Genomic DNA, 26,377 nt, shown 5'->3' with positions numbered 1-26,377 from the left:
TTAATAAATAAAGGTGGCCATAGATGGTGAGATTACATAAAATTGTATAGCTGCCTTCACTTTCCCACTAAACCAGAATGTTTTTTTTTAACTTTCTTCCTCAATTGTGGCTTTTTGGGCATCTAGTAAGGTGTTCTTAAATTATTCCCAATTGTCATTCACATTTTTCGTATTTAATTCTTCCTCCCAGCTGATTTGGCTCAGAATTGTTTTCAGCTTTGTGAAACTGGCCCTATTAAAGCACCAAGTATATTTATTTACTGCTCTGGACTTAATTCTACTTGCACATTATAAATGTGGTCGAAGTCATAATCATTTGTACCTAAGCTACCACTAATTTTTAGTTCTGTGATCAGTTCCTCTTTATCTGTTAGGACAAGGGTGGGCAAACTTTTTGGTCCGAGGACCATATCTGTGTATGGGAATTGTATGGTGGGCCATGAATGCTCACGAAATTGGGGGGTTGGGTTGCGCAACGGGGTAAGGGCTCTGGGGTGAGGCCAGAAATGAGAATTTTAGGATATGGGAGGGGGCTTCGGGCTGGGGCAGGTGTTCGGGGGGGAGGAGGAAGGGAGGCTCCAGCTGGGGATGCAGGCTCTGGGGTGGGGCTAGTAATGAGGGGTTGGGAGTGCAGGAGGTTGCTCTGGGCTGGGACTGAGGGGTTCGGAGGGTGGAAGGGGGATCAGGGCTGGCGCAGCGGGATTGGGGTGCAGGAAAGGGTCAGGGGTGCAGGATCCGGGCAGCGCTTACCTCAAGCATCTCCCAGAAGCAGCGGCATATCACTCCTCCGGCTCCTACGTGGACGCACGGCCAAGCAGCTCTGCATGCTGCCCTGTCTGCAGGCACCACCCCTGAAGCTCCCGTTGGCCATGGTTCCCAGCCAATGGGAGCTGCAGGGACAGCGCTAGGGGTAGGAGCAGCGTGCAGAGCCCCCTGGCTGCCCCTATGTGTAGGAGCTGGAGGCGGGGACATGCCTCTGCTTCCGGAAGCCACGCAGAGTAGGGCAAGCCCCCAAGCCCGCTTCATGGCTGGAGAGGGGCAAGCCCCGGATCCCGTTCCCCAGAAGGATCTTGAGGACTGGTTTAAAATGTCCAGAGGGCCAGATGTGGCCCGTGAACTGTAGTTTGCCATCCCTGTGTTAGGACAAGGTCTAATCAACAATTCTTTGATACCATTTAAGAGACAGTCAAACAAGGGAATTTTTCCTTCTAAAAACTCCCCCCCCAGCTAAAGAGAAAGGGAACAAAGGATGTTGTTAAAATGAAAGCCTTACTTAATACTTTACATTTCAAATACTAAGTGTTTTTCCTTTCTTTTCTGTATCTTGAATAAAAGGTTAAAATGATGTTGGACGTGTTTGCCACAGTACTAAGCAGGCTGAGGTGTCTGTATATCAAACCCTGAACCGTGTTTGACACTGCTTAATGCAGGACACTAACTGGGTCATGTCAACACTTTTGACCCTTTGGCCCATATACTCCATCTGAATTAAAACAGAGGGCAGGGTTTGTTTTAATCTCTATTTGCTTGGCTATGACAAAGGCTAAGATTTTGTCATTGATTTTTTAGTAAAAAAGTCACGGACCGGTCATTGGCAATAAAGAAAAATTCACGGAAGCCTGTGACCGGTCCCTGACTTTTACTAAAAATATCCATAACAAAATAGCCACTGCAGGGCCAGCTGGGAGCTGCAGGGTTGCCCCACCACCCGTGGCCCTCGGGGGCTGCAAGGGTCCCCCCACCGCCTGCAGCAGCTCAGAGGCACCTGCCATCTCAGGTGGAAGGGCACCCTGCAACTCCTGGCTGCTGCGGGATGTGGAGGGACCCTGCAGCTCCCAGCCGCTGCTTCGGTGACTTCCGTGACCTCCATGACAAAATTGTAGCAGTGGAGAAGTTGGATTGATAGGAGCTGAGGTAATAGAAGGAGATGCTCTAGGCACTGTGATGCAGGAGTGCCAGGGAGCAGTGGGAGAGTGCTAGAGGGGAAATATATAAATTTAAGGCTAATTAAGGTGTGGTTCCCTGTAGACTAGGGAAGATGGCCGCAGGTTAATCGGAGCACCTGCAGTCAATTAAGGCCCTGTTAGGAACCTAATAAAACCCCCTGCATCAGGCAGACAGAGGAGGGGGAGGAAGGAGAAAGCACTAGAGCTTGGAGGGGTGTTGAGAGATTTGGAAGACCTGAGAATTGGAATAAGGGAGACCCTGACCCAGCAGGACAGGGAGACTCCCTTGCCCCCAGCATCTAAGGACCGAGGGTAACCCCACCTAAGGGGGACGAGGGTAAGAAACCCACAGGAGTTGAGAGGGGGTGGGACTCAGAGTGAGGAGCAAAGCCAGACCCCTCCCCCACTTCCCTCCTCTACCACCTTCCCGGGCTAGTAGCGGGGCCCTCGGCACCCAAGAGCAGGGGCAAAGGGTGGCATCTTAGCTCCCTGCCCAGAAAAGCGCAGGATCCACCAGACCAAAATCGGCCATCTTGCCACAACACCCTTAAAGATCATCATCAACAAAAATGCTCTTGTATGTCTTTTATATTAAGTGAAATATAAAATACTTCATCTGTATTAATATTAACAATAGGAATTATAAAAATATAAAATACTTAATCTCTAGTGTAAGTACAGTTTACTGTGTCCTTTTTATTTGTCTTTCCTACACATCTGTACCGAAGAGTCGAGAAAAGAAACTGTATAAGAATTATAGAGGCATTAACCTACTGGCATTTAGGTTAATGCTAGCTTGAGACTTGATTTACAAATCCCCACTGCGCAGAAACACCTGCGTAATACTATAGCTAATAGTTAAGGTGTCCGTAGATGGTGCTCAAGAATACATAGCATAGTTCTTGGGTTTTGTCTAGGGGTGCTGGATCAATTTTTATAGAAGGGGTGCTGATGATGGAATTTGGGTTGTTATTTCTACTTCAAGCCAGGGGGTGCTGCCACAGCCCCAGTACCCCTCGTTCCAGCACCATTGGTTTTGTCAGTGAGCGAGCTGCAAACGGCTTCTTTTGTGTAGCACTTTACATTAGCTGTTAACGAACACTGTTCCAGCATACCCCATGTTCCAGCTACCTGAAACATCGCATGGTACACACTCTGGGGCGAGGTGGGGAATTGTTCTGGAAAGTCTGGGATACATTACACAAGCGGTTTGAAAGATAAAAAATTTGAAGGAAAAAAAAATCCGTACCACAACACAATGCACTAATCTGCACACGCAATTCTCCGCATGAGCAGGGATGAGAAAGCACAAACCAGATGTTAGTCAAATCCAGTAGTGCATTACAGAGAGGAGAGTAGTCCAGGACACTATACAGAATAGAAAAGGGACCCTGCCAATTACCTGTCAAAAATTTCTCTCTCACACATCTCCAAAAATCGATTCACGTATTAACTTCAAACTCTGCTCCTCAGGAGTCCTTAATGAGTAGTAGTGCCTTTCACAGACGGTAGTAGCAAGAAGGAATTACAGACTTGTTTAAAGACATCACATACACACCTCAAACCATCACATGTACTATAGGCACTAGGGCACTCCTTCCAGATGGGTCACACGCAAACAACACCAATTTCACCACGTTCAGGCCAGAAGGGACCGTCCATTATGATTACCTCATCTGATCTCCTACAGACAGAATTTCACCCAGGGATTCTTGCTTCCAGCTCACATGCTTTAGTTCAACCACCAGCTGCCATCGGGGCCAGGGTTTGGGAAGAAGAGGTAGCATTCTTCCAAACTCTGCCCACACAATAAGCTCCGCCCATGGGGGGTACCAAGGCGAGACATTGTGCACAGTAGATCGTGTAGCTGTTCAAAACACAGTCACGCTATCACTAGGCTTCTGGAGCCTGGCTCCTCTTAGTGGGGCTTGAACATGCCCATGGGGTCTGCTAGGTCCAGCTCCTCCCTGACCACAGCGGGTGGGAAATTAAGTGAATTAATTCATCCAGACGCCAGTGTGAGATGTTGCCCCCCCAGCCAAGGGCGCAGGTCTGCGACCCGCCCACTCCTTTCTTCCACAAGCAACAAAATAGTTAACAATGTTGGCATTTCAGTCACTGGCTGTGGGCGTCTGGGATGCATGGAGTAGTTCACACATCTGAGCTATCTCTCTGACCTCTCTGCATGGGAAACACTGTTCAATTGAAGTTTTGAGGTGTGCTTGGCAACCGTAACAGCTAGAGACTCTGTTTTAACATGCAAGATGAGATTCAGAGAATGAGAGTGTAGCCTCAAAGTGGGGATGGCATAGCACATGGGTGCATGCCAGCTGTTTGCAATTCCTGATCAGCACAATACATACATTAGGCCTCACAAACCTTCCCAGGTGGCCTCACAAGGAAGGTGTCAGACTGGAGCTCTCCTGGTACCCTGCATGAGTGTCATTTGAGGTAGAACAATTGCCCCAAGCTACCCTCAAAAGCCTCTCAGAGGGAGGAGTATAACCACTAAAGAGCAACTACATTGGGGTGGGCAAACTTTTTGGCCCGAGGGCCACATCTGGGTATGGAAATTGTATGGTGGGTGATGAATGCTCATGAAATTGGGGTTGGGGTGTGGGAGGGGATGAGGGCTCCAGATGGGGGTGTGGGCTCTGGGGTGGGGCCAGAAATTAGGAATTCAGGGTGCAGGAGGGGGCTCTGGGCTGGGGCGGGGGAGTGAGGGCTCCGGCTGAGGGTGTGGGCTCTGGGCTGGGTCTGGGGATGAGGGTTTTGGGATGCAGGAGGGTGCTCCAGGCCGGGACCAAGGGGTTCAGAGGGCAGGAGTGGGATCAGGGCTGGGGCAGGGGGTGGGGGCACAAGAGATGGTCAGGGGTGCAGGCTCCAGGTGGCGCTTACCTCAAGCAGCTCCTGGAAGCAAGGGCATATCCCCTCTCCAGCTCCTACATGGAGGTGCAGCCAGGTGGCTCTGCACGCTGCCCTGTCTGCAGGCACCACCCCTGCAGCACTCATTGGTCACAGTTCCCAGTCAGTGGGAGTGGCGCTTGGGGCGGGGGCAGCGAGTAGCGACTGCCCCTACGCATAGGAGCCAGAGGAGGGACATGTCGCTGCTTCTGGGAGCCATGCAGAGCCATGGCACGCATGGAGCAGGGCAAGCCCCCACCCTGCTCCCTGGCAGGAATGCGAGGGCCAGATTAAAACGTCTGATGGGCCGGATGCGGCCCGCAGGCCATAGTTTGCCCACCCCTGAACTACATCCATTCTAGCAAGGGTCTACAGCTGATTAGGGGTTATCACAATACACATAATAAATGCCCCAGTCAGAATGGGACCTCCTATGAATGGGGTTCAAATCCATCCCTGCCCACAAAGTTTGCAAGGTAAATGTGAGACAAGCTGCAACCAGTGTGACCGAAGGATCCAAGAGGGAAGAGAGGGTTAGAGTCAGGGAAATCAAATAGTGCGACTCCATAGGAATCCAGGATTGTGCAGCCTCCCTGGCAGGTGACTTCCTGAAGGGGTCACAGCAGAGGATGGATTTGAAAGAGGGGAGCTGCTTTCTGATCTACGTGTGGTTTACACTCAAATGGGGCAGCATGGACGCAACCACAAAAGCGTCTGTGGGAGATGCTAACAGATGGGTGGAGGGTGGCTGCAGCGAGCAGGACCCAGGAGGGCGAGCTGCTAAGAGACAGGAGTGGATCACAGGGTAGGGTGGAGCTGTGAAAGCTCTTGAAGGGGAGGACAAGCTGCTTGGACCTGATCTGGGGAACCAGCAGAGGGGTTCAAAGAGAGGAGTGGCAGGATGGGAGCAATGGGCTAGCTGGCTCACCAACCCCTGGTGAACGATATCGAAGGCAGCTGGGAGGAGGATTGAGAAACGGGCAGTGCAGACACTTTCTCTTCATCCATCATGAGATCGACCAGGGCAGCACCTGTACGCTACCCGTGTCTGAAACCTGAGTGACTGGGGTGAAAAAGTCTGAGGGGGACCTGATCTAAGTTCCCACCCCTACACATTGTTCTTAAGTGAGTTGTTCTGCAGGCTCAGAAGCGGATGAGCTGGAGCATCCGCAGTGGCACCCGGGATCGGGGAGCAGATAGGAACTGGGGTGATCAGGAGCAGCTACACCTAGTGAGAGGGTCATGAACTGCCAGCACCCCCTTTCCCCAGCTTGAAGCCAGCTCCCTCCCCCAATCCCTCTGAATCTCAGCAGCTCCCCATGCAAAGCACCCGCCCTGCTGTCCCTGTCTCCACCCACTCCCCTGCCTTTCCCAAACATCTGCACTGCCCCCCGCTCCTCACGCACAGCACCCCACGCTGACTCCCCACTGCATCCCACTTCCTCTCCCACCGCCCATGCTTAGGGTGCACCTCCCACCCCATTCAAAGCGAGTTTCTGCCCTCTCTGTCCCACCCCAGCCTCCTCAATCCCTCTCTCCACAGGGGATGGAGAAAGAGATGGGTTAATAGCCAAGATGACTGTGGCCGTCGAGGGATGGGGTCTTGACCAGAGACCTCGCATAGCGTCCTTCCAGACAGCTGGCACTTTGCCCCCTTCCCTCCGCTCAGGAGCAGGAAAGTGTTGTGTAATTACTGTGGTGCCCAGCGTACCACATCTCGGAGGCAAGCGCTGTAGGCCCTTCAGCAGCTAGGCCTTGTAGGCGCTAGCCCTGGTGGCCCAAAAGCCACTCAGACACAGGGCTCAGGAAAAGAGAATGGGGTCAGGGCTGGCAGCAAAGGGTGCAGATACCCTAGGTACAGAGGTTTAAAACAGTTACAGTTCCCAGTGAGGCCTAACAGTTGCTGTTTGGCCATGGGGCAGTCTAGGCGAGAGTCAGGGTCCTTCAGGTCTCGTGCCTGGCGCACCCTCTCCAGGGCAGTCTCTGTTCAAGCCAATAGGAGCTTTCAGGTTTCCAGGCCAGGCTCCGTCAGTGTCTCTCATTGGGCCCTTCTGCACTGGCTCCCCCTGGCCAGCTGCTGCTGCTCCCCCATCAACCTGCCCCCCGCTGTAATGTCCAACGGGCAGCTTGTTCCACAGGGGGCTCTGTCCACAGTTCCTGGAGCTTCTCTGCAGCTCCCTGTGGCCACATGGTTCCCATCCCTGGCTCTGACCCTTCCCGAGCTGGGGAAGGGGGATGTGCAGTGGGGAGGGGCCCATAGGAGCGGTAGACCCCTGCTCTGCAGATCCCTCACAGTGGTTAGACCCTCAGGAGTTTCCCTGCGAGGGTGGGTGGAGCGGTGGCACTGCCCTCCCGGCCATGCCCAGTGGAAGAGCTCTCCCCTTTCAGGATACGCAGGGAGGCGAGGGATTCTGCACAGCCCAGGTTGCACCCTCGCTACACTGGCATCAGCTGGGCACGCACATTTCAGCCCCGCTTACTCTCATGCTGAGCTACCCAAAACCACACCCACGATCCACCCCACACATGCAGCCTGGGATTTCCGTAGGCTCGGAACGTGGCCAAATCCATCAGAAACACCCCAGGGCCCACCTTTCCCCTGCCAATTACACTTCCTGCCCCCAGCCACTGCAGGGCTGGAGCAGTTAAGATGGCGGCCCCAAGAATTTCCTTCCAACAGGGAAAGGACTTTTTCCCCTATTCTAACAGCTGAACCACTCTGAATCCCCGAGGGACGGAGACCAGGCCTGGGAAGTGTCAGCCTGAAAGCAGGTTAGTGGTTGTGGCTGCTGCTGTCACTATGTCACTGGAGTGGAGAGAGGGGAGCAGAGAAATGAATGGAGGGATGCTGGAGGTCAACATTAAAATGTCATCGAGAAGGGGCAAATTTGGCTCCAGTGACACTGACCTGTGAACATGAATGGCTTGATTTATAAAGGTATGTAAGTGCCTAAAGATGCAGATAGGCAAACATTACAATAGGTTCCAATATCCACCTCTAGACACCTTTAACCATCTACCCCAAAGAGCCGGCAGTGGCCAAGCAGCTGCTAATCCTGAGCTCTACAGAGCTCATTTAAACAAAGGTCTCCAAACACTGTCACAAGACTCATGTTGTCATCCCCATTGTCCAGGTGCAGCCAATCCTTTGGGAAGTTCCTAGAGAGCAAGAAGGCCATATTAAGTATGTGCCCTATTGTAATACACACAGCACATGTCAGTGCAAACAAGAGAATCCATAGCAGAAGAGGGGAAATTCATTTCCTGACTGGGAAATTACTGAACACGCAGAGTCCTGGATTGGAGTTTAGAGCTGGAAAGTGTCCCTGGTTTACCTCCATTAGCAATAATCTACTGCATGCTCCTGGAATTGTCAGAGCTTATTCTTACTATCCACGTTCCCAGTACAAGCACTGACACCGATGGAAAGGATCAGCTCTGTCAAAACTGTTTCAGTGGAATCATCGGGAATGGCTACAGTAACAAACCAACGTTCAAAACGTTTGCCTTACAAGGCCCATTCCTGAGGCAGCAATGGGGGGCGGGGGAGGACCCAGAAATTACACACCAGCCCATTGAGTTCATTTAAAGCCTCCAGCAGGGGGATTTAGCCAAAGCTTGAAGCAGTTCTCCGTGACGCTTTGTCACAGGAGTGTAGGTACAAACAAACAGGAGCTCAGACAAAGGGAGTCAACACACATTTTATTAGTAAAAAGTTAATCGGCTTATAGTGTGCGACTAAATAAGCAAAGCTTACATTAAAGTGGCCTGCCAAGAAAGGACTCCATGGAAAGAAAGTTCTAGGAAATACAATATAGTCTCTATGTTCCTTTGTAATCCAGCACTATAAATATTCATGATTCTGGGTTAATGGGGTACCCAGCTCTCTGCCACCACAATAGTTTTTTGTTTATTCTCAGGACCATGAACTTTAGAACCATGAACCTAAATTTGAGGCCTTTGCATTCGTGCATGTTAGCAAACCCAGGGAGGGGGCTGGAGAGGAGACAAAGCAAGGAGCACGTCATGGAAGAGTAACAAAAGTCTGCTTGCAGGTTTTTAAAAAACAGTAAAAATGGCCGTTGGGTGCACAGACCTTCCTGCATGTCTGCATCACAACTGCCCAGAACAGCCTGGGAGAGAGCATTGGTTCCACAACCTACCCACCTTTCTCCTGCACCGCCTCAGAAACCAGGTAGATTCCAGCCTTTCACTCATTCACTGGGCTTTAAGCGAGAAGCAGCCACCTGCATTATACAACAGCACTACAGAGCAGAGAATGGGGCATCCCCCTCACAAGCCTCTGCAAAGGGAAGGTCAGAAACAGCTAAGCATTACCCCTCAGCCTACCATCCAGCCTGCACCACTTGCTCCTTGATTAGGCAGAGGCATGATTAGGCAGTGCTCTGAGCACAGGCCTGGTTGGCAGGATTTCCCCCGAGTTCTAACTATAGTGTTCACCACCATCCTTGCAGAAGTCACATATGTTAAGAGGTGCTGAAACCCTGCAGCCAGCCCTGGCTTCAACTGGGTCTTAGGACACGCTTCCTCAGCACCGCCCAGTGCCCCCAGGGGATCAAGAGTCTTGCCATGTTTGACATTTTTCTGAAGCCCCCAGCTCCCAGAGTCAGGTGATTACGTGAGAATTTCTGCCTTCGTTTTCTTTAGCAGTATTTTGTTGTCCTCAGAGCTAGGGGAAGAAAAAGCTGAAAAACATGAATCCTAGAGGTTTGGAAATGCAAATAAAAAAAAAAAATCAACACACTGTTTTTTAAATCTTGTGATTTGAGACACACTGTTTCCATGGGCCTGGCTCATCACTTTTGAACCCTCAAGGCTTGGATCCCAAGCGCTGAATAAATAAGGCCCAGATCCTACAAACAGATCGATAGACATAAGTCAGGCTGTGCAGGATAGCATTTTCTCACCTTGATCCACCATGATAACAGGAGTCAAGGTCAATAAAGCACTCAGAAGGCAGCAAGCACTGAGATTTGCCTGGAACAGCTTCCCTGATTGCTCTGTGCAAAAGAACAGCCCTTTCCTCATTCAAATCGCCCTTCAAAACTCCCTTCTCGCACCTGGCTATCAGCTCCAGCCCTCCATTATAACAACTTATTCCTTCGGCTTTCTGATTACCGCCTGCACTCCTGAACTGCCCATCACCATTGCATCTGGATGATCAGACAGTCATTTGGCTGGGACAGGAGAGCACAGCTCCCTATTCTGCCCTTCTGGACGGCTCAGTCTCCAAGCAAAGCTTGTCCCTACATGTCCCTTAGGAAGAAGGGAAGCTCACAACAGCCCCTAGCAGTGGTCCAATGCCAGCTTAGCCATGCTGCTGGCAGAAGCTCTTTCTAAAACAAAACCCATGGAGTGAGAAAGCTCTGCCCCTGCCCTACCCCCAATACATGAGCTCAGCAGGAGCATCCTGGCTGATTGAAGCTGCAGTTTCTGGAGTGCAGACTGAGATGTCTCCCTGAGTTGCCCTCCAGGACACACGCGTCCTCATGGTGGCATCAGCAGCAGCTCCATAACTACCGCTGTGCTAAAATGTGCACTTCCAGCAGGACCAAAACCCCTTGTACACACACTAAGGGCTGAATTTGCTCTCCAAATCCCATGCAATAGCACCGCAGGAGACAGTTACGTTTTCCGTGTGCGGTCAAGTTAATTACTAACTTGGTGCAAAGGAGACATTTTCCAATGATCCCTTTGGGAAATTTGGCCCAAGAGTCTCTCACAAGAGAGTCCCTCTTGTATAAACCAAATCGTAGTCCCCAAGCTCCGACAACATCTCAAGGACAGGCCACTGTCACCTTTAGTCATCAGAACACATCTATGCAAGGAGAAATCAACAGGACAGCCCAGACCAACCAGCTATTTCCATTCTCCTTTGCTGCCTTCTGGCCTCAGTAACCTGCCCGCTCTCCCTCCCTGGCTCCTGCCTACAGCCCTGGAAAGCTCCTAACCCTATAATGTTCTATGACCACCCGACAACCATAGACACATAGGGCTGGAAGGGACCTTCAGAGATCACCTAGTCCATCCCCCATGCTGAGGCAGTAGCAAGTAAACCTAGACCATCCATGCAGGTGTTTGTCCAACCTTCTTAAAAAACCTCCACTGATGGGGATTCCACAGCCTCCCTTGATCACCTGTTCTAGAGCTGACCTACTCTTAGGAAGGTAGGTTGTGAATTAAAGGCACAATAGTAATTCTGGTTAATTTCCCAGTCTATAGCTATCTACCCGAGGAACAGACATTTGACAACCAGCGGACTCTTCACCCTGGCAGGCAAAGGCTGGAAGTTGAAGGTAGACCATCCCCCATTTCATTTTAGTAACAAATGGGAGAAAAACCCAAAACCGCAGCATGGGGCTGAGTGAAGAAGGTATGTGAGAGTCTAGGGTGTGGCTGGGGGTTGGACTTGGGGAACTAATACAGGATAGCTTGTGCAGCAGGGCCAGAGAATGCAAGCAGAGTCCCGCTGACCAGGTGGGGAAAAAAGTCAACCACGGAGGTGAATGTTTTTCGGAAGAGCGAAGAGTATAAACACAGCAATCATTCTGCAGCATCAACTGAAGAGGGTGCTACCCGGACATGTCACTGTACAGAATGGAAAAATCTGCGCGCACTGGTCCCAGTGTTAGAACCTTCAAAGGACAGACAAGACTTTAGGAAATTCTGATGCTTAGTTACCAGGAGCCAGCAATACCCCCAGCACATCCTGTAATGTCTTGTTACTTAAATACAGCAAGGAAGGGAATATAGTGCACAAGGCTGCAAAACCAAAATCAATCGTATCTAACCAAGCATGATGGGAACTCACTTCCCCCTATTAAAAGAGGTTACTTACTAGTCTACTGAATCTTTTCTAAGTCATATTTAGATGCCCAGAAAAATGAACAGCAGGCATCAGGTCACAGTGGTGGCGTGGGTGGGAAATGCTATCTGAAGAGTGCATGCTTTCCAATCGGATCAAAGGTTAGACATTGTGTGCATTCGGTTCTCACAGCTAACCAACACCATGCGTGCCCTGTCTGAATGGTCAACTGCAGGTCAAGTGTCATGGAACAAAATCTCCTCCTAACACTAACAATACAGCAATAAAAGGCCTACCTTCAGTTACACAGACTACAGTGGGGATCTCACCAGAGATTTGCCTCTGCTCTCCTAGACCGGATAGAGCCAAGGGCAGAAAAATCACAATCATCGACACTGTTTGTATTGTGGTAGCGCCTAAGAGACTCATCACAGACTGCTCAGTGCTAGACACTGTACCAACAGCTCAAAGACAGTCCCTGTCCCTGGAGACGAGCTCTGCACTTATGTAAAGATTATTGCAGCGTTGTCACTAGAACTGATCAGTGATGGTCAGTCACAACCTATAAGAAAATAGTGCTTAGCATTCATTTATGAAACTAAACATTTCTTGTTAAAAACTATTTTCTTCCTAGTGGACCTGGCTACAGATATAAAAATATGACCCACTTATTAAAAGAGAGATCTTGGCATTTTGCTTTTGTATTGAAACTACACACTGTATTTTTCTTTTTTCAATAAATAAGGAAGCCCGGTTAAAAGCAAAATTTACTCATCTGCACCACAAAAACTACTTCAATATTAAAAGCTAAATGAATTTTTAAAATCCAATGTACATTTCACCACTGATGCATGTTTACTTCCTTTGCAGATTTCACTCTGCTTGGACAATGGGATTGTCTTCACTGCACCATTTAGCTCGAGTTTGTATGTTCGAGTTATTGCCCGCTCACATGAGAACAGCCACACGGAGCAATTGGATGAGCAGAGATTGGATTAGCAGCTGAGTTGGAAATCAAGTTGTTGCACCCCCACTGCATTAATTTAGCTGGAGTGTCAGCAGCAACACCTCCCAGACAGGCCATCTAGCTCAAGTTTAAAGCACCACTTAACTTGAGCTAGAGATTTGCATGTATGGAAGGAATCGAGTTAGCAGCCAAACCTGAGGTATTCCTCAAGCTAACAGTGCAGTGAAGACAAGCCCAACGAAACTGGTCAGTTTCACTTTTCTCGTAAACAAGCCATGTCAGAGTCTGATTTCCCTGCACTAGCACAATGCTGTGGTTTTCGGGCTACAAGCACCAAGATAACATTTAAATAAAAAGCATCTTTTAAAAAAAAAAAAAAAAAAAAAAAAAGACCTCTAAATTTGGGGGTTGAACTGCTGCCTGTAAGACACAAAAACCAAGGGAAGAATTACAACTGACTGGAAAACAAAATGTTCACCCAGCGGGAAAGGTGACAGGTGGAAATTTGGAATGAAAAGTTGAAATGTTCAAGTTTTTCGCAGAATGGGAATTCTAACATATTTTGATTCAGAAACTTTGAAACATTTTTACAAGGTACAAACATATAAACCTATTAAAATATCCTCCGAGTCAAAAGAAAGCAGTGACATTATCCAAATGAATCATGGCAAAATGATTTGTTTTGACACTTCTGTCAAATTGTTGAAACAGACGTTCCCGCGAAACATTTCAACCAAACCACATCTTCTGATAGCAACTGTTCCAAAATGTTTCAACCAGCTCTAATTAAGGCCATGTCAACTCTCCGGGGATGATAGCGGCATACCTATGGTGCCGTAGCTATAATGGCATAACCACATAGTATAGACACAGACTATAGTGATGGGAAGGGTATTTCTGTCGCTGTATGAACCACCTCCCCGAGCGACAGTAACTAGGTTAATGATACTTCTAACGACCTTACTGTGTCTATGCCGGAGCCTAGGTTGGCATAGCTCTGTCGCTTAGCGGTGTGGGTTTTTCAGATCTCTGAGAAACATCAGCCTATCCAAGCTTAAGAATTTATTTACCCTTAGCACCATCTTTACTTGAGCACTACCACACCATGGCCTGGTGGGCATGCTTGCATCCGCCCTAATTACATCCCTCAGTGAGAATGAGGAGCACTGCTTTACAATTGCATCTAGCAATCAATATAATAATAGAGCACCGGACAAGTGGATCATAGACTCAAAACTTTAAGGCCAGAATGGACCATCGTGATCATCTAGTCTGACCTCCTGCACATCGCAGGCCACAGAACAGAACCTCACCCACTCCTGTCATGGACCCCTAACCTCTGGCTGAGTTACTAAAGTCCTCAAATCATGATTTAAAGACTTCAAGTTACAGAGAATCTACTATGTACTCCCAATGGTTTTAGTTGCTTTTAACTTTGCCAAACTTTAACTATTTGGACTGAAATTTTCTACTCTGGCATCTGACTAAGGCTGTTTTCGGGTTGGGTTTTTTGAACATTTAAGATAAAACAATTCAGCTGTTTCTGAGATTGAGCTTAAAGAAAACCACGTGGCCCACATTTTAAAATTTTTTTAGAGACATTTGGGTGAGAAGTCAGTGCCCCCATGGTTTGGAGCAAGGGCTTGGAATTTGGTGGGGGGAAATCACCCTGGTGCCAAGAATGTGCCTTTTGTCACCCATCTGAAAATTTGCCCAAATTTCAAATCTTCAAAAAATTAGTTTGCACACATAGGCCCTGACTCCATGGAGCACCCACAGAAAAAAAAAGTGGATGCTTAGCATCCACTAGGGGGCCCCCACTGATCAGCTCCTCCTCCTCCCTTCCAGTGCCTCCCGCCCACCACAGATCAGCTGTTCAGCAGCAGGCAGGTGGCACTGGAGGGGAGTGGGAGGAGCTGATTGGTGGGGCCCACCAGTGGGTGCTGGGCAGAAAGAGGCGGAGCAGGGGTGGGTTCTTGGGGGAAGGGGTGGAGTCAGGGGCAGAGCAGGACTTGAGCACCCCCAGGGAAATCAGAAAGTCAGCGCCTGTGTTTGCACATGCTCAGTAGAGGCTTGTTAGGATTATTTAATGATTCTATCTGCCCCGAACATGCTCCAGGAGCCTAGGGCTGAGCAGGACTTCCCCTGCAATTGTTACTCCTAGCTGCTGTGGGTTGCTAGTCACCAGAACCAAGAGACAGGAGACTTGCCACTACTCTCAGGGCCTCCCCTGCTGGCACCCAGGCCGAGAGAAGGAAGCTGGCTGACTAACGCAAAGGGACAAGAACTGGACCTATGGGGAGGGGTGGTGGAGGGTAGTAGATTGGGACACGGAGCCTAGAGGGAAGAAGGCTGGCTCTGTAGAGAGATTGAAAGCTGGCAGGGGCAAATGGAAGGAGGAAGACTGGGACTAGCATGGAAAATCTGGGGGTGGAGACTGAGAAAAGACAGAACAGGGCAGAAAGATCCAGGCCTGGGGGAGAACCGAGGAAGACAGATAATGGTCACACTAAGATGTGTGAATTCTGCAAAGGTAGTTCTGAATTCTTCCCAGTACTGCATTTAAAAAAAAATGTATATTAATTGGCTGCTGAGAAATCTGAGCTGGTGGGTCACTGGTACATCTTATTCCAATGCAGATTTTGACTGGAATAGGATAAAATAAAACATTCAGCAGTCCTTCTCCTCACTCTCACATTTCTTCTAGAGTTTTCTCTGCAAACAGTTCATTTCCCACTTTGTTATATATTCTGAATTCAGTAACTTTGACCATTTGCATTTTCTTAGGGGCCAAATTTTATGAGGATTCAAAACGACTTCTGGGGCAGAGTCTTAATGTGATGTTGAGCCACTGCAGACTTCAGTAATAAAAGGCAATTTATATTGGTTAAACAGGAAGAGGCTGTTTTTAGACCATTAAACAACTCTAGGAGTGCTGAGCTTGCCTATAGTAAACATGCCAAAGGAAAAAACAACAAGTCATCAGGATTTCTAAATCAATAACCAATCAACCTCCCAGTCAGCTGCTCCCTGCAGAGGATCTTTCAGCCTTGCAAATGCTAGAGTGGATTAAAATGCTGAACAAAGTATCCTCTCTTCTGCCAGGGAAGCTAAACATTTCTGTAACATGAAATCAGTTGGAGGCTTAGATAGAAAAGATGACAAAAGCCAAAAAACCTGGTCAACAGGATCAAGCCAATGGCTCATCAGTATCACGGGGCAGTGAGGGCAGATTTCAGCACTAGCCGAAGGCAGCTTGGCTGCAGACTGACCTCTGCAACCCTCAGGATCCAGGGAAGCAAGAGTATCTGGTGTCCCCACAGGGAAAGGACATAGGAACCTACTTACCTGCGGGGAAACCCTGTACTAAGCTGTGCAGGAGGACTTCGCATAAGGAATCGTACAGCACCCTGAGGAAGAAATCTAACAGACTCTCCAGTGGAGAATGGAATAATGAATCACGGCGCCCTCTTCTGGATAGGTACTCATCTGGGTCCCTGCTTCTCAGGTGGCCAGATCTTCTCCAGCTGGGTCGAGGAGAGGAAAGGAGAGATTAGTAAGGGAGCACATTCATTACAGCAGGTACCCTGCTCCAAAGAGCTACATGAGACACGGCAAATGAAGCCATGGCATGAAGTAAGTCTACAGCTTGGATAAGCGAGAACATAGGCATTAATGACGGGGGTGGGGGGAGACCAGGGCCAGCTGGAAAGGAGGTGGGGGAAGGGCACTTTACAAACACAAATTGGGAGTGTGTTCCAGGCTTAGGGAGCAACAGGGTAGAAGGCACAAAGCAGAGAAGGTAGGAGCAGTAGCTAGGCCAGAAACCTAGGGGCAGTCGGGGGGGGGGGGTAGGGGGAGATGAAAATGAGCATTGAGGTGGACATACAGTATGTGCCAACTGAAGATGAACCGGGTGGTAGGGGTGGGGGTTGTGATGGGGTGATAGGCAGGGAGCTGTTGGGAGAGGATGTAACTAAACAGTAACAGAGAAAGATCACGTTGGCAGCGATATGGCGATATTCTGGACCAGTGCAGGGAGAAAGTTACGGAGGCTAAAGCAAGAGACTACCATGGAGCAGTGGGGAGAGAGGAACAGATGGACAGGTGCAAAAGAGGGGACATGGCCAAAGGGCAGGAAGAATCAAGGACATGGATTATAGGCCTGGGGGAGAGGGAGCATGGGCCTGTCACCGAGAGAGAAAGGGAGACAGAGGAGGTCAGAAAGAAAAGATTTACACACAGGCGGTGGGACAATTGTCCAAACATCGGCACTGTCAACTCTGGTGGTATTTGCAGTTTTTCTAAAAGCCCCAGCTGCTGGAGTCAAGCAATCTCAGGAGAATCTCTGCTTCCATAAAAAAAAAAAAAAAAAAGTTTCCAGACTTCATGGTTAGAGAAAAGGTTGAAACCTGACCTCAGTACTCCCTAACAGCACAGAAGCCCCAAGGTACAATAGGTAATCCTTTACAAAAATTAATCAATTTTTAAACCACTCCAGGGGGGGAAGGAAATATTCTGCAAGGGTGTGCCTGACTTGTGAATTTGGAACACTGACACTGTCAATGAGCTGTGCTGATCCTGCATTTAGACATTCAAGCCCACAGGGGGGTGCTTGATTCATAAACCCAAATGCAGATTTGGATGGCTCTTTGTCCCCCTCTAGTGGTTAGGCCAGGTAGAGACATTTCTGAATCTGCTACTGCCTGCAAGCTAACAACCTGGGTCCCTTAGCTCCGGCAATAGAGGGAGATACTTTTAGATCTAGAGACATGCCCTCACACCCAGTCCACGCAGATTAAGCCTGCATTCTAATTTAAGCATTACCTCTGAGTACTCGTGCTTGCGATGCCTGTAGGAAACCTGTGTATAGTGAAATTAACCCTTGCCCATTCTTAAACACATGGCTAGAAGGTTGGTGTGACCTAATTTAATTTCCTTCCTGCTTCCTGGACCCTAGATGCAATTTTATTCTTGTTGCACTTATAGATTTTCTTCTAATTAATTTCCTATAGCTCCTATTTCACTTATGATGTAGTCGGGAGCCAATCAAGAGAAAAGCCCTGTGTGGTTAATAATTCACCTTTAAAAAAAAAAATTCATGCTGCAGTTCCTAGGCTCCCAGAACTTACATAGATCATTTCAGCCATCAATGAAAGGCAGCCACATCTGGGGGTACAATGTGGCAGCTATTTAAGAGTGTACAGCAGCACCACACAATAGTTCAGGACAGGAAGTGAAGTCTAAAATAGACAAATAATTAAGTTCCACTCACTGCAGTCTTAACAGTTGAATTTCAACCTGTGGACTGATGACTCTGGGCATTACCCTGTGTGGTGCAGAGTACCCTCAGCTCCAGATTAGCCTCTCGGGGGGCGCATGGCCCAGTGTGTGTCAGATACTCACCAGCTAAGGATGCCATGGTAGCCACAGGGTGCATCTTAAAGAAGGGGAGAGCTCCAGATAGTTTTGAGACATCTGACCTGGATTTGTGAGGCAGGTTAGCATCATCACTGCTTCGCAAATAGGGAAGAGGTGGAAAATGAGAGGTCAGCAAATGAGCTGGGAGTAGAAGCCAGGTCTTGGGACTCCCAGTCCTCTTGCCTTCACCAATGGAACAGACTTGCTTTGTCTCCGCCTGCCACCACCCCCCCCCCAACCTTGTCCCTATCAGGGAAGCACACCTCTATTGTAGGCTGCAGAGCCTTGCACTGATGCAGATGTTGCTGTGAGTCGGAAAAAGCCAGTGTTGGGGCTGGAAGCTCTCGAGTTGTTAAATGCAACAGACTTACTCCTTACCTGCTGTTTCCCCTGGCAGGTTGCAGGAGGGCCTGGTTGGCTGTCTCCCCAGGGTGGTCTGGGAATGAACTGACTATTCACATTGCTTCACTGACCTGCAGCTGAGAGACGGTTACGGTGAATGAGGACAGGTGGATAAAGGCTGCTGGAGACAGTGTACGCACGCACAGTAGTGATCTCACTGCAGTTGGGGGATGCAATGCAGTGGAGCTGCAGTCGTGGAAAGGGTTTTAAGGCAGTTTTCTCTGTAAACTCTATTGGACACGCCCATCTAAGGTCTATGGTTTAAAAAATAATCCTAAACCACCTACTTCTTGCTTGAAATTTAGCCTATAGTAAATTTGGGATCTTGTGGCATGGAGAACTTTTGTGGGAAAGCTCAAGATCAATTGAGCAAAGGGCTCTAAAGATATGTGCATGGGGTTTTTCACTTTTTGGAGTCTTCTAACTTTTCTGAGAACAGCACGTCAAAACCGACTCAGTCTAAGAGCACCTATCGGTAGTGTGGTTGATTCATTTGTCCTATAGAAGACTTAGTTCACTGGGCTGTATCTGGACTTCAGGATTTGGTGTGTGGGCGGGAGAGGAATGATTTAGGGCATAAAGCTTATTAAAAGAGGCTGGGGAGATAATTTTGGAGTTACTGCCATGAGTACTTAAACCCTTTGCAAGCTCATTGAGGTCTCTGTGGAGGTTATAAACTTCTTGAGATCTCGTAGAGTGTATAAATCTCATAGATGTGCAGCCTGGTAACTGTAACCCCAGTAGCTTTGGCTGATTCCTAATTTCACAGGGTTGTTACTGTGTCAAACCCTTCAGTCAAATCGGCCTGGGTGAAGGAATTTAGAACCAATGCAATGTTTCTGCAAATCTTCTAATTTCCACAAATTAAATGAGGTGCTTCCCAGTCCCACAGGTCTAAATCCCACAGTTAAGACTGCAGTGAGTGGAACAGGCTGTGTGGGGCTGTGACATAGGCTAGCTTCTGACTATGTTGTACATTCCTTGCCAGGGCGCCAGACCTCCTGTGCTCCATCCACAGGGGGCTAAGTTTGCTGCACTTAGGCCCTGGGCTGTGATTTCAAGTTATCCAGATATCCCACCCCTTTATTTCACGTCTTTACCCCTTCCAGAGCATTAGCAAGTCTCTGTGGAGTGGGCGCTATTCTGCGCATGACTGTCAGAGGGCAGTAGCTTGGTTCAATCAAAACCCATTTCCTCTGGAACAAACAGCACAGCTCCTCCATGGAGGCACAGCCAGGAGCCAGGCAACAGAATCAAATGAAGGGAAACTCAGGGCAAACATCGGGACATTTCCCTCAAGGCGAAATCAGTCAAGATGTGGCACCATCTCTAAGGGGAAGGGGTTTAACCCCATTACTTGGGGCATTTAAAACGGGACAGAACAAAGTGCTGCAGAAGAGACTGGAGGGAGCAATCCTGCTTGGGCCCCACTCAGCTCATGACTCCCTGGGCATCCTTGGGCACCCACTATTCCGTGCCAGGCAACAAGCACGCTACCTTCCTCCCCACCCCACCCCAAGAGAATATTTCTAGGCTGCCTGGCCGCAGGAACAACCTGCGGTGGGGGAGCAGGGGAGGGTTTGGAACTGGGCCATTTCAACAATGCAAGAGCCAGGCCCAACTGTTACATCAATGAATATTTTCTACTATGAGCCAGGGGGCCCTGTGTTTGGGGGTGGGAGGGAGGGAGAAGGCAGGCTCGCCTTTACACAGAGTTTAGTCTCATTGCTCCATGGAGAACAGGGCCTTGCAGACACGTATGCGCCAGCTCCAAGGTTCCAGAAGGCTCAGGATTTCCTGCACTGCGCTGCTCCAGCGCTCCTCCTCCCTCGCTGGATCCTGGGCCTACACCACCCCAGATACTCCATCTATCCCCTTAGCCCCACCTGTGCAACTGCTGTCCCAACTCTCTCTCCTCCAACTCCCACCCCCTCCACACCAAAAACCCTGCCCTCCCCAAGGTTTCCAGTGACATCTTCCGGGCACAGTAGCATTCCTATTTTATGGACCAGGGAGATGAGGGGCAGAGAGGCTAAGGGACCCTCTCAAGGTCACTCAGCATCAGACCCAGGAGTCCTGGCACCCAAGTCCACGCTGTAAGGACATGACATGCTGCCATGTTGCCATTACTAACAGAGTGAAAGCAAGCGCCTCAATTCCACCTGAGGACAGATCCCAAAGAAAGGAAATCAATTACTACTTGCAGGACAATAATTCAGCTCATATTTATGCCCTTAGCCCATCCCCTTTCAGTATCGGTCAGCAGATGCATACAGCACGCCCCCTCCCATACACTGATACACAAGGATAAAAGCTCAGAGTACGCACAGGCAACTGGTCTTCTGAAGACCCCATTTGATCACACAACATCAGACAGGCGCAATTTCCTCTCATTCACCATGGACGAGGCACTGGGACAAAGGTACAGCACTCCTCATTCAGCCGGCAGTCTGTTGACGCTTACACCTGCGTCCAGTTCCAAGGCAGGGAATGATATGAACCTGGAACACCTGCAGGGCAAAGTGCATCTGCCACCAGCCAGGGAGATAAGCTGTTACCTGGGGGCAGGCAGCAAAAAAGGATGTGAAAAACATCACTGTATGTGCTACCAGTTAAAGGAGTGGGAGGAAGTGGGACATGAGATAGATCTTTACAGACAGAGAGGCATGATGCATCTGCTACGTGGCCCTGAATGACAAGGGTCCAGATTCAAAGGTAACACACCGGGGCTAGATGAGTTAATGCTTCTCCCCACCTGCAGTCTCTCTGAAGGTAGGAACAGTCTCCCAGGCCCCCTGCTGGAAGGAAAGATGCATGCTTACCACGTCAGGTACTGTGTGGTTAGAAGGATATCGATCCTGTAAACACTTGAGTCTCCGTCACATACATAGATTTTTTTTTTTAGTGACATAAGTTAAAATCAAAATAGGACACACAATCGAAAATAACTGTGCACACAGACTTGCGCCGGAATAACAAGAGGTGAATTACAGCCTATTTCGTTATTTTGGTTCCAGTTTGTGTGCAGACAAGTCCTTATGGTTTAAGGCCAAGCATTTCAGAACTGGGTGTCTATTCTGTTTGCAAAGTATCCACAATTTCTCCCGAAACTGTTTAAACGGATAACCTCACTATGATCTGTACCCAGGCTTGGGCAGTTTAACCAAGTCAGTTTGGACAAACACCATCGGTTTAGGCAGATCTCAAGATTATACATTTCCCATCCATACCTGCACAGAAATCTAGCAGGGAACATTTGCTACACTCTCTTTAGAAACCTTAGTGACCCCGCATAGATCTTGATGAGAATTGTTAAGCATAGCCAATTTTTCAAATTACACTGACAATTCTAACCAAGCAAGGTGGTTGTTCAAGACAGCCAATGGATTCTCTTTCTTGTTAAGCCATTACCCTGTTCTCCTGTGCTATAGATAAGTGCTGAAATATTAACTAAAAAGAAAAGGAGTACTTGTGGCACCTTAGAGACTAACAAATTTATTTGAGCATAAGCTTTCGTGAAGTTCCGATGAAGTGAGCTGTAGCTCACGAAAGCTTATGCTCAAATAAATTTGTTAGTCTCTAAGGTGCCAAAAGTACTCCTTTTCTTTTTGCGAATACAGACTAACCACTGCTGCTACTCTGAAATATTAACTGTAATAATTCAGAATGCAAGTGCTTACAGTAGCAACAACAGTGGTTATATCTTGGCATTTCAGGCAACCAGATGCTTTGATCCTTGAAACATTAAGTTTTGGGAAGGAATTCCCACACTTTCCCTAATAGCTTCTCTCCTACTGTCAGAGCTGCCCCCGCCCCCCCAAATGTATTTGTCTACAGAGATGCATACATGGCATTCAGCTGGGTATAAGCCCATCACCTTGACTGGTCTAATTAAATAGCATTTCTACTATAGCACTCTTATCTACAGGTGCCAGAGCACTAAAAAAAAAAAAAAAAAAGGTGGGCAAGCCCCATTCACGGTATTTCTATCTTGCATGGGCACAGAGCTAAGGGAAAAGAACATGCAACACCAACAGTCTCAAGTCTGAGCATCTACATTTCAGCACCACCTGAAAGTGGCCCAGTTTTCTGAAATGCTGAGCACCTGCACCTCCTGTTGAAGGTGAGGTGACTTCCATGGTTTGAAACCTCTGTTTCCAGAGAGGGCCTTCAATTGTTAACCTTTACAAAACATTTTGCACTCTCTCTCAAATCACTTTCCAGATAGTTACGAGTCCGGTAGATAAGTACTGCCCCCAATTTATAGATGGAGAAATGGACACATGGACAAGTCTTGACAATACTCCTCAGTAAAACTAAAAAAGAAGCACACTGGAGCCTGCAGCAGCAGTAGTACAGCCCTGGACGGAGGCAGCTGGGAAGGAAGCAGTGAAACGAGCAAGAGTTGCATTGGTTTCACTCCGCTGCGGCTGCTGGGGGAAGCTCTGAGCAGAGAGGCATCACACCTGGGGAAAGGATCGCCCACAGACCACAGCTACTGGAGAGGTGTGACAAGACCTACCCCAAACCCACCCTTCCCAGAGAAGCCTGGAGTCTGTGGAGCAGATAGTGAACTGCCCCATCCCAACGACTAGTGCATGGAGTGTGGGGTGGAGGGGGGAAAAGAGGAGAGAAAACCCCTTCCCAGTTCCAGCAGTCAAGAGAGGGCACCCACTTCAAACGTGTCAGACACCGACTAGTCGAGGGCTGATAGGAAAGATCGTGCTTTCAAACAAGATTCAGGGTTCAGCATCCTGACGGGAATCCAGGCTCACAAAACACTGAAGCATGTTAGAAAGCAGAGACACGGCGACTTCCATACCCCAATTTGAAGTTTACACGGGGCCGCCGGGCCAACGTGCCCAGAAATGATTTTGGCGTCGCCTTGACATTGCTGTGTGTCTCTGCGGGAGGTGTCCAATAAGGCCAGGCGAGTATATTTCGGTATTTATACACACGTTCTGTTGTTAGAAACAGACAGAAGTAAGCTCAGAAAACATTTCTTCATTACCATTGGATTCCAGAGTGGAATTTCAGACTCAAGAAAGCCCATAATTAATTTAAATTCCATCGCTAAGGCACTTCAGTCAGATCAAATCTCTAACTGCATGGCCTGGCGAACAGAAGAGAATACCACACTTGGCAAAAAAAACATATCTTTTAAAAGGAATCGGCCCCAACCCATCAACCTGAATTTCCTATTTTGATCACAATTACAAATGAGGCAGGCGAGTTGCTCATAAAATCCATCAGCAGAGTTCTTGCAATCAGTGGATGTAACAAATGCACATCAGAGAGAGAACATAAGAGCTGTACAACTCCCCAGCAGCGTCCGGATGCTTCAGTGCTCCCAGAATATTTGTAGATGCAAACCCAAGTGAGCAGCCTACAGAACCCTAGATGTTCAAAATGCCCCAAGACGGAGCGAGTCCTGTCCCGCTCCATCACTTGCTGGATTCACCCCATCTCCTTCCATTAAGAGGGGGGGATGAAGGAGTGTGCAGCCCAGGATGGGGGGAGGCGAACATGGGCTCTCTTGGATTTGAGACCTGCAGTAAGCTTCGTTCCTGGCTGGTGGCTTCTATTTCTCTCCCACCCCCCCCCCCCCCGCCGACACTCCGCTACAAGATAAACGAGGAACTTTTCATCCAAAGCGGGGTAATCTCGGAGCCGGGAGATGCTGCTTCAATCCGGAAGCAGGATCCCCGCTTTATTCCCTGCCTGGGGCGGTCCCAGTCCCTGCTGTCACCTTCCCCAGCTCAGCCTGGGGCGATGCACTGCCCGGAGCCTCGACACGCTTCTCAACCCCCCGCTACGCAGCCGGCGTTTGGCTCCTTCGCAGCCTCCAGCGCGGTGCAGCTGTTTGCCGCGCCTGGAACGGGACAAGCCCCCCCGGGGCAGCTGCTAGCTCCAGCCCGGGCCAGGAAGCGCTGGGCAGGGAAGTTCTTGCGGGCAGGGAGGGGGCAGGCGGATCTGCCCAGCCAGGCGCCGGCAAACTTGGCCCGGGAGCCCCGCGCTCGCACCCGCACCTACCGGCTTTGCAGGGGTCGCGGTACCCCGGCTGCTGCTCCGGGCTCTCCTCCTCCGCCAGCCCCCGGGAGCCGGGCGCGCTGCGGGCAGCCGGCACCCGCAGCAGCAGCAGCAGCAGCAGCAGGGGCCCGAGAGGGGCAGCCCAGCCCATGGCGGCTGCAGAGCGGAGCCCGGGGCGAGCGCGCAGCCCCTGGCCGGCGGGGAGGGCTCGGGGCGGCTGCAGCGGCCGGCGGGCACTGCACGGAGCTCCCCGCGCCCGCTGCCTCGGCCGGGGGCGATGCTGCTGCGCTTGCAGCTGGGGCCGGGCCGGCCTCCCGCCCCCGCCGCGGCCTGGCTGGGCTCGGCCCCCGTCACTCAGGGCAGGGGGAAGCCAATCCGCGAGCACCCGCGCCCCGGCTCCTCCTTCCAGGGGAAGCCCTGCGAGCCGGGGGGCGGCGGGCTCAGGCTTCCTTCGCCTCCTCCGAGCTGCCGCTGCTGCGGAGCAGGAAAGGGGCGAAGCGCGCCCGGGCTCCCCCCCCCCCCCAGCCCGCCGCCCCGCCTGCCCCCGGGGCTAGACCGGGAGCCCAGAGCTGCCCGCAGCGCTGCGGGAGATCCCCGGCTTCCCCATCGCCCGGAGCAGAGCGAGCCCGCCGCGCTGTTCTCCCAGCCCTACGGAGCACCTGCCTTCCCTCCAGCAACGCCTCCCCGCGCCTCGCACCGCGCACTCCGAGCTGCCACCTCCCTCCCACACTGGAACTCGCCCACAATCAAACAACTACAATCCATACTTCATGGGGATCCCCCCCCCCCCAGACATTTTTCTTGAACCCCCTCTTCTGGCCTTCAAACAACCCCTCCCCATCCCTGCCTTTCCAAGCTCATCATCAGAAGCAAGCTCCCTGCAGATCAGGACACACCCTCCCTTCCCCCCCCCCCCACACACACACCCCACAACACCCCCTCAAGATCCCTGGGTCCTTCATTACATGCTTATGACAACATAGGGTCTGCCTCATCCAGTGCGCTAGATGCCCCAACAGCCGCTAAGGTGGGTGAAACCAGACAATCACTACACTCCAATGAACTCACACAGGAAAACGATAAAAGACAAAAACACCACATCACCTGTGGGCGAGCCCTTCTCACAAAGAAGGGATCACTATATTTCTGACCTCTCAGTCCTCATCCTCAATGGGAACCTGCACAACACTTTCAAAACACAAGCTTGGGAGCTTCCATTCATAACCTTGCTACATACTAAAAATCATGGACTGAACAGACACACTGGATGTATGGCTTATTACAACAATCGGCAACTCACTAACAACCTCTGCCCCCAACTCACTATGACTGGAGCAATTTTAATGGTCCACTTCACCTCCAAGGGTCCATTGAATGATGTGTTTACTACTACTTCTAATCATTGCCACCTTGTGTTTAGCTGTGACACGTTGAGTACCTTCCCCAGACCTGAAGAGCTCTGTGTGAGCTCAAAAGCTTCTCTCTCACCAACAGAAGTTGGTCCAATAAAAGACATTACCTCACCCCCTTGTCCCCTACCGCTTACAGAGAGGGAAACTGAGATTAAGTGTTATGTCCTAGGTCACACAGCAAGCAAAGAAGAACACTTCAGTCTTCCCAGTGCCTACTTCTCTGCACCAGCCACTGGAGTCTCACCCAGCAGCCCATCACTTGCTCCAGCCCAGGACTCTTGGGCTTTGCCCAGAAAAGGTTCAGTAGTTACCCCAATACCCCTTTAAAACTATTCAAACCAGCCTCAGAAAGACAACTGAGAAAAAGTAGCCGGCAGTCAGATGCTGCTTATGGAAGTGGGGTTGTGATCCAGAGCAGTGAGCCAGCCTATGAGCCTCCTAGCCCTGAGGACCAGCAAGGACTCCCACG

The 26,377-nt window shown here is 49.9% G+C and overlaps 1 protein-coding gene across 1 annotated transcript in view; it reads right to left on the bottom strand.

Annotated features, from left to right (window-relative positions):
- TLL2 (tolloid like 2) overlaps positions 1–24,743 on the bottom strand; it is a 185,566-nt gene extending 160,823 nt beyond the window's left edge. The window contains exon 1 of the mRNA XM_038409421.2: positions 24,500–24,743. Coding sequence (XP_038265349.1) covers positions 24,500–24,647 — 148 coding nt within the window. The 5' untranslated portion in view covers positions 24,648–24,743. The remainder of the gene's footprint in view (positions 1–24,499) is intronic.
- Positions 24,744–26,377: the final 1,634 nt, after the last annotated feature.

Source organism: Dermochelys coriacea, chromosome 7, assembly GCF_009764565.3.
Source record: "Dermochelys coriacea isolate rDerCor1 chromosome 7, rDerCor1.pri.v4, whole genome shotgun sequence".
NCBI lineage: Eukaryota > Metazoa > Chordata > Testudines > Dermochelyidae > Dermochelys > Dermochelys coriacea.
Note: the sequence above shows the minus strand (reverse complement) of the source record. Positions and strands in the feature narration are given on the sequence as shown.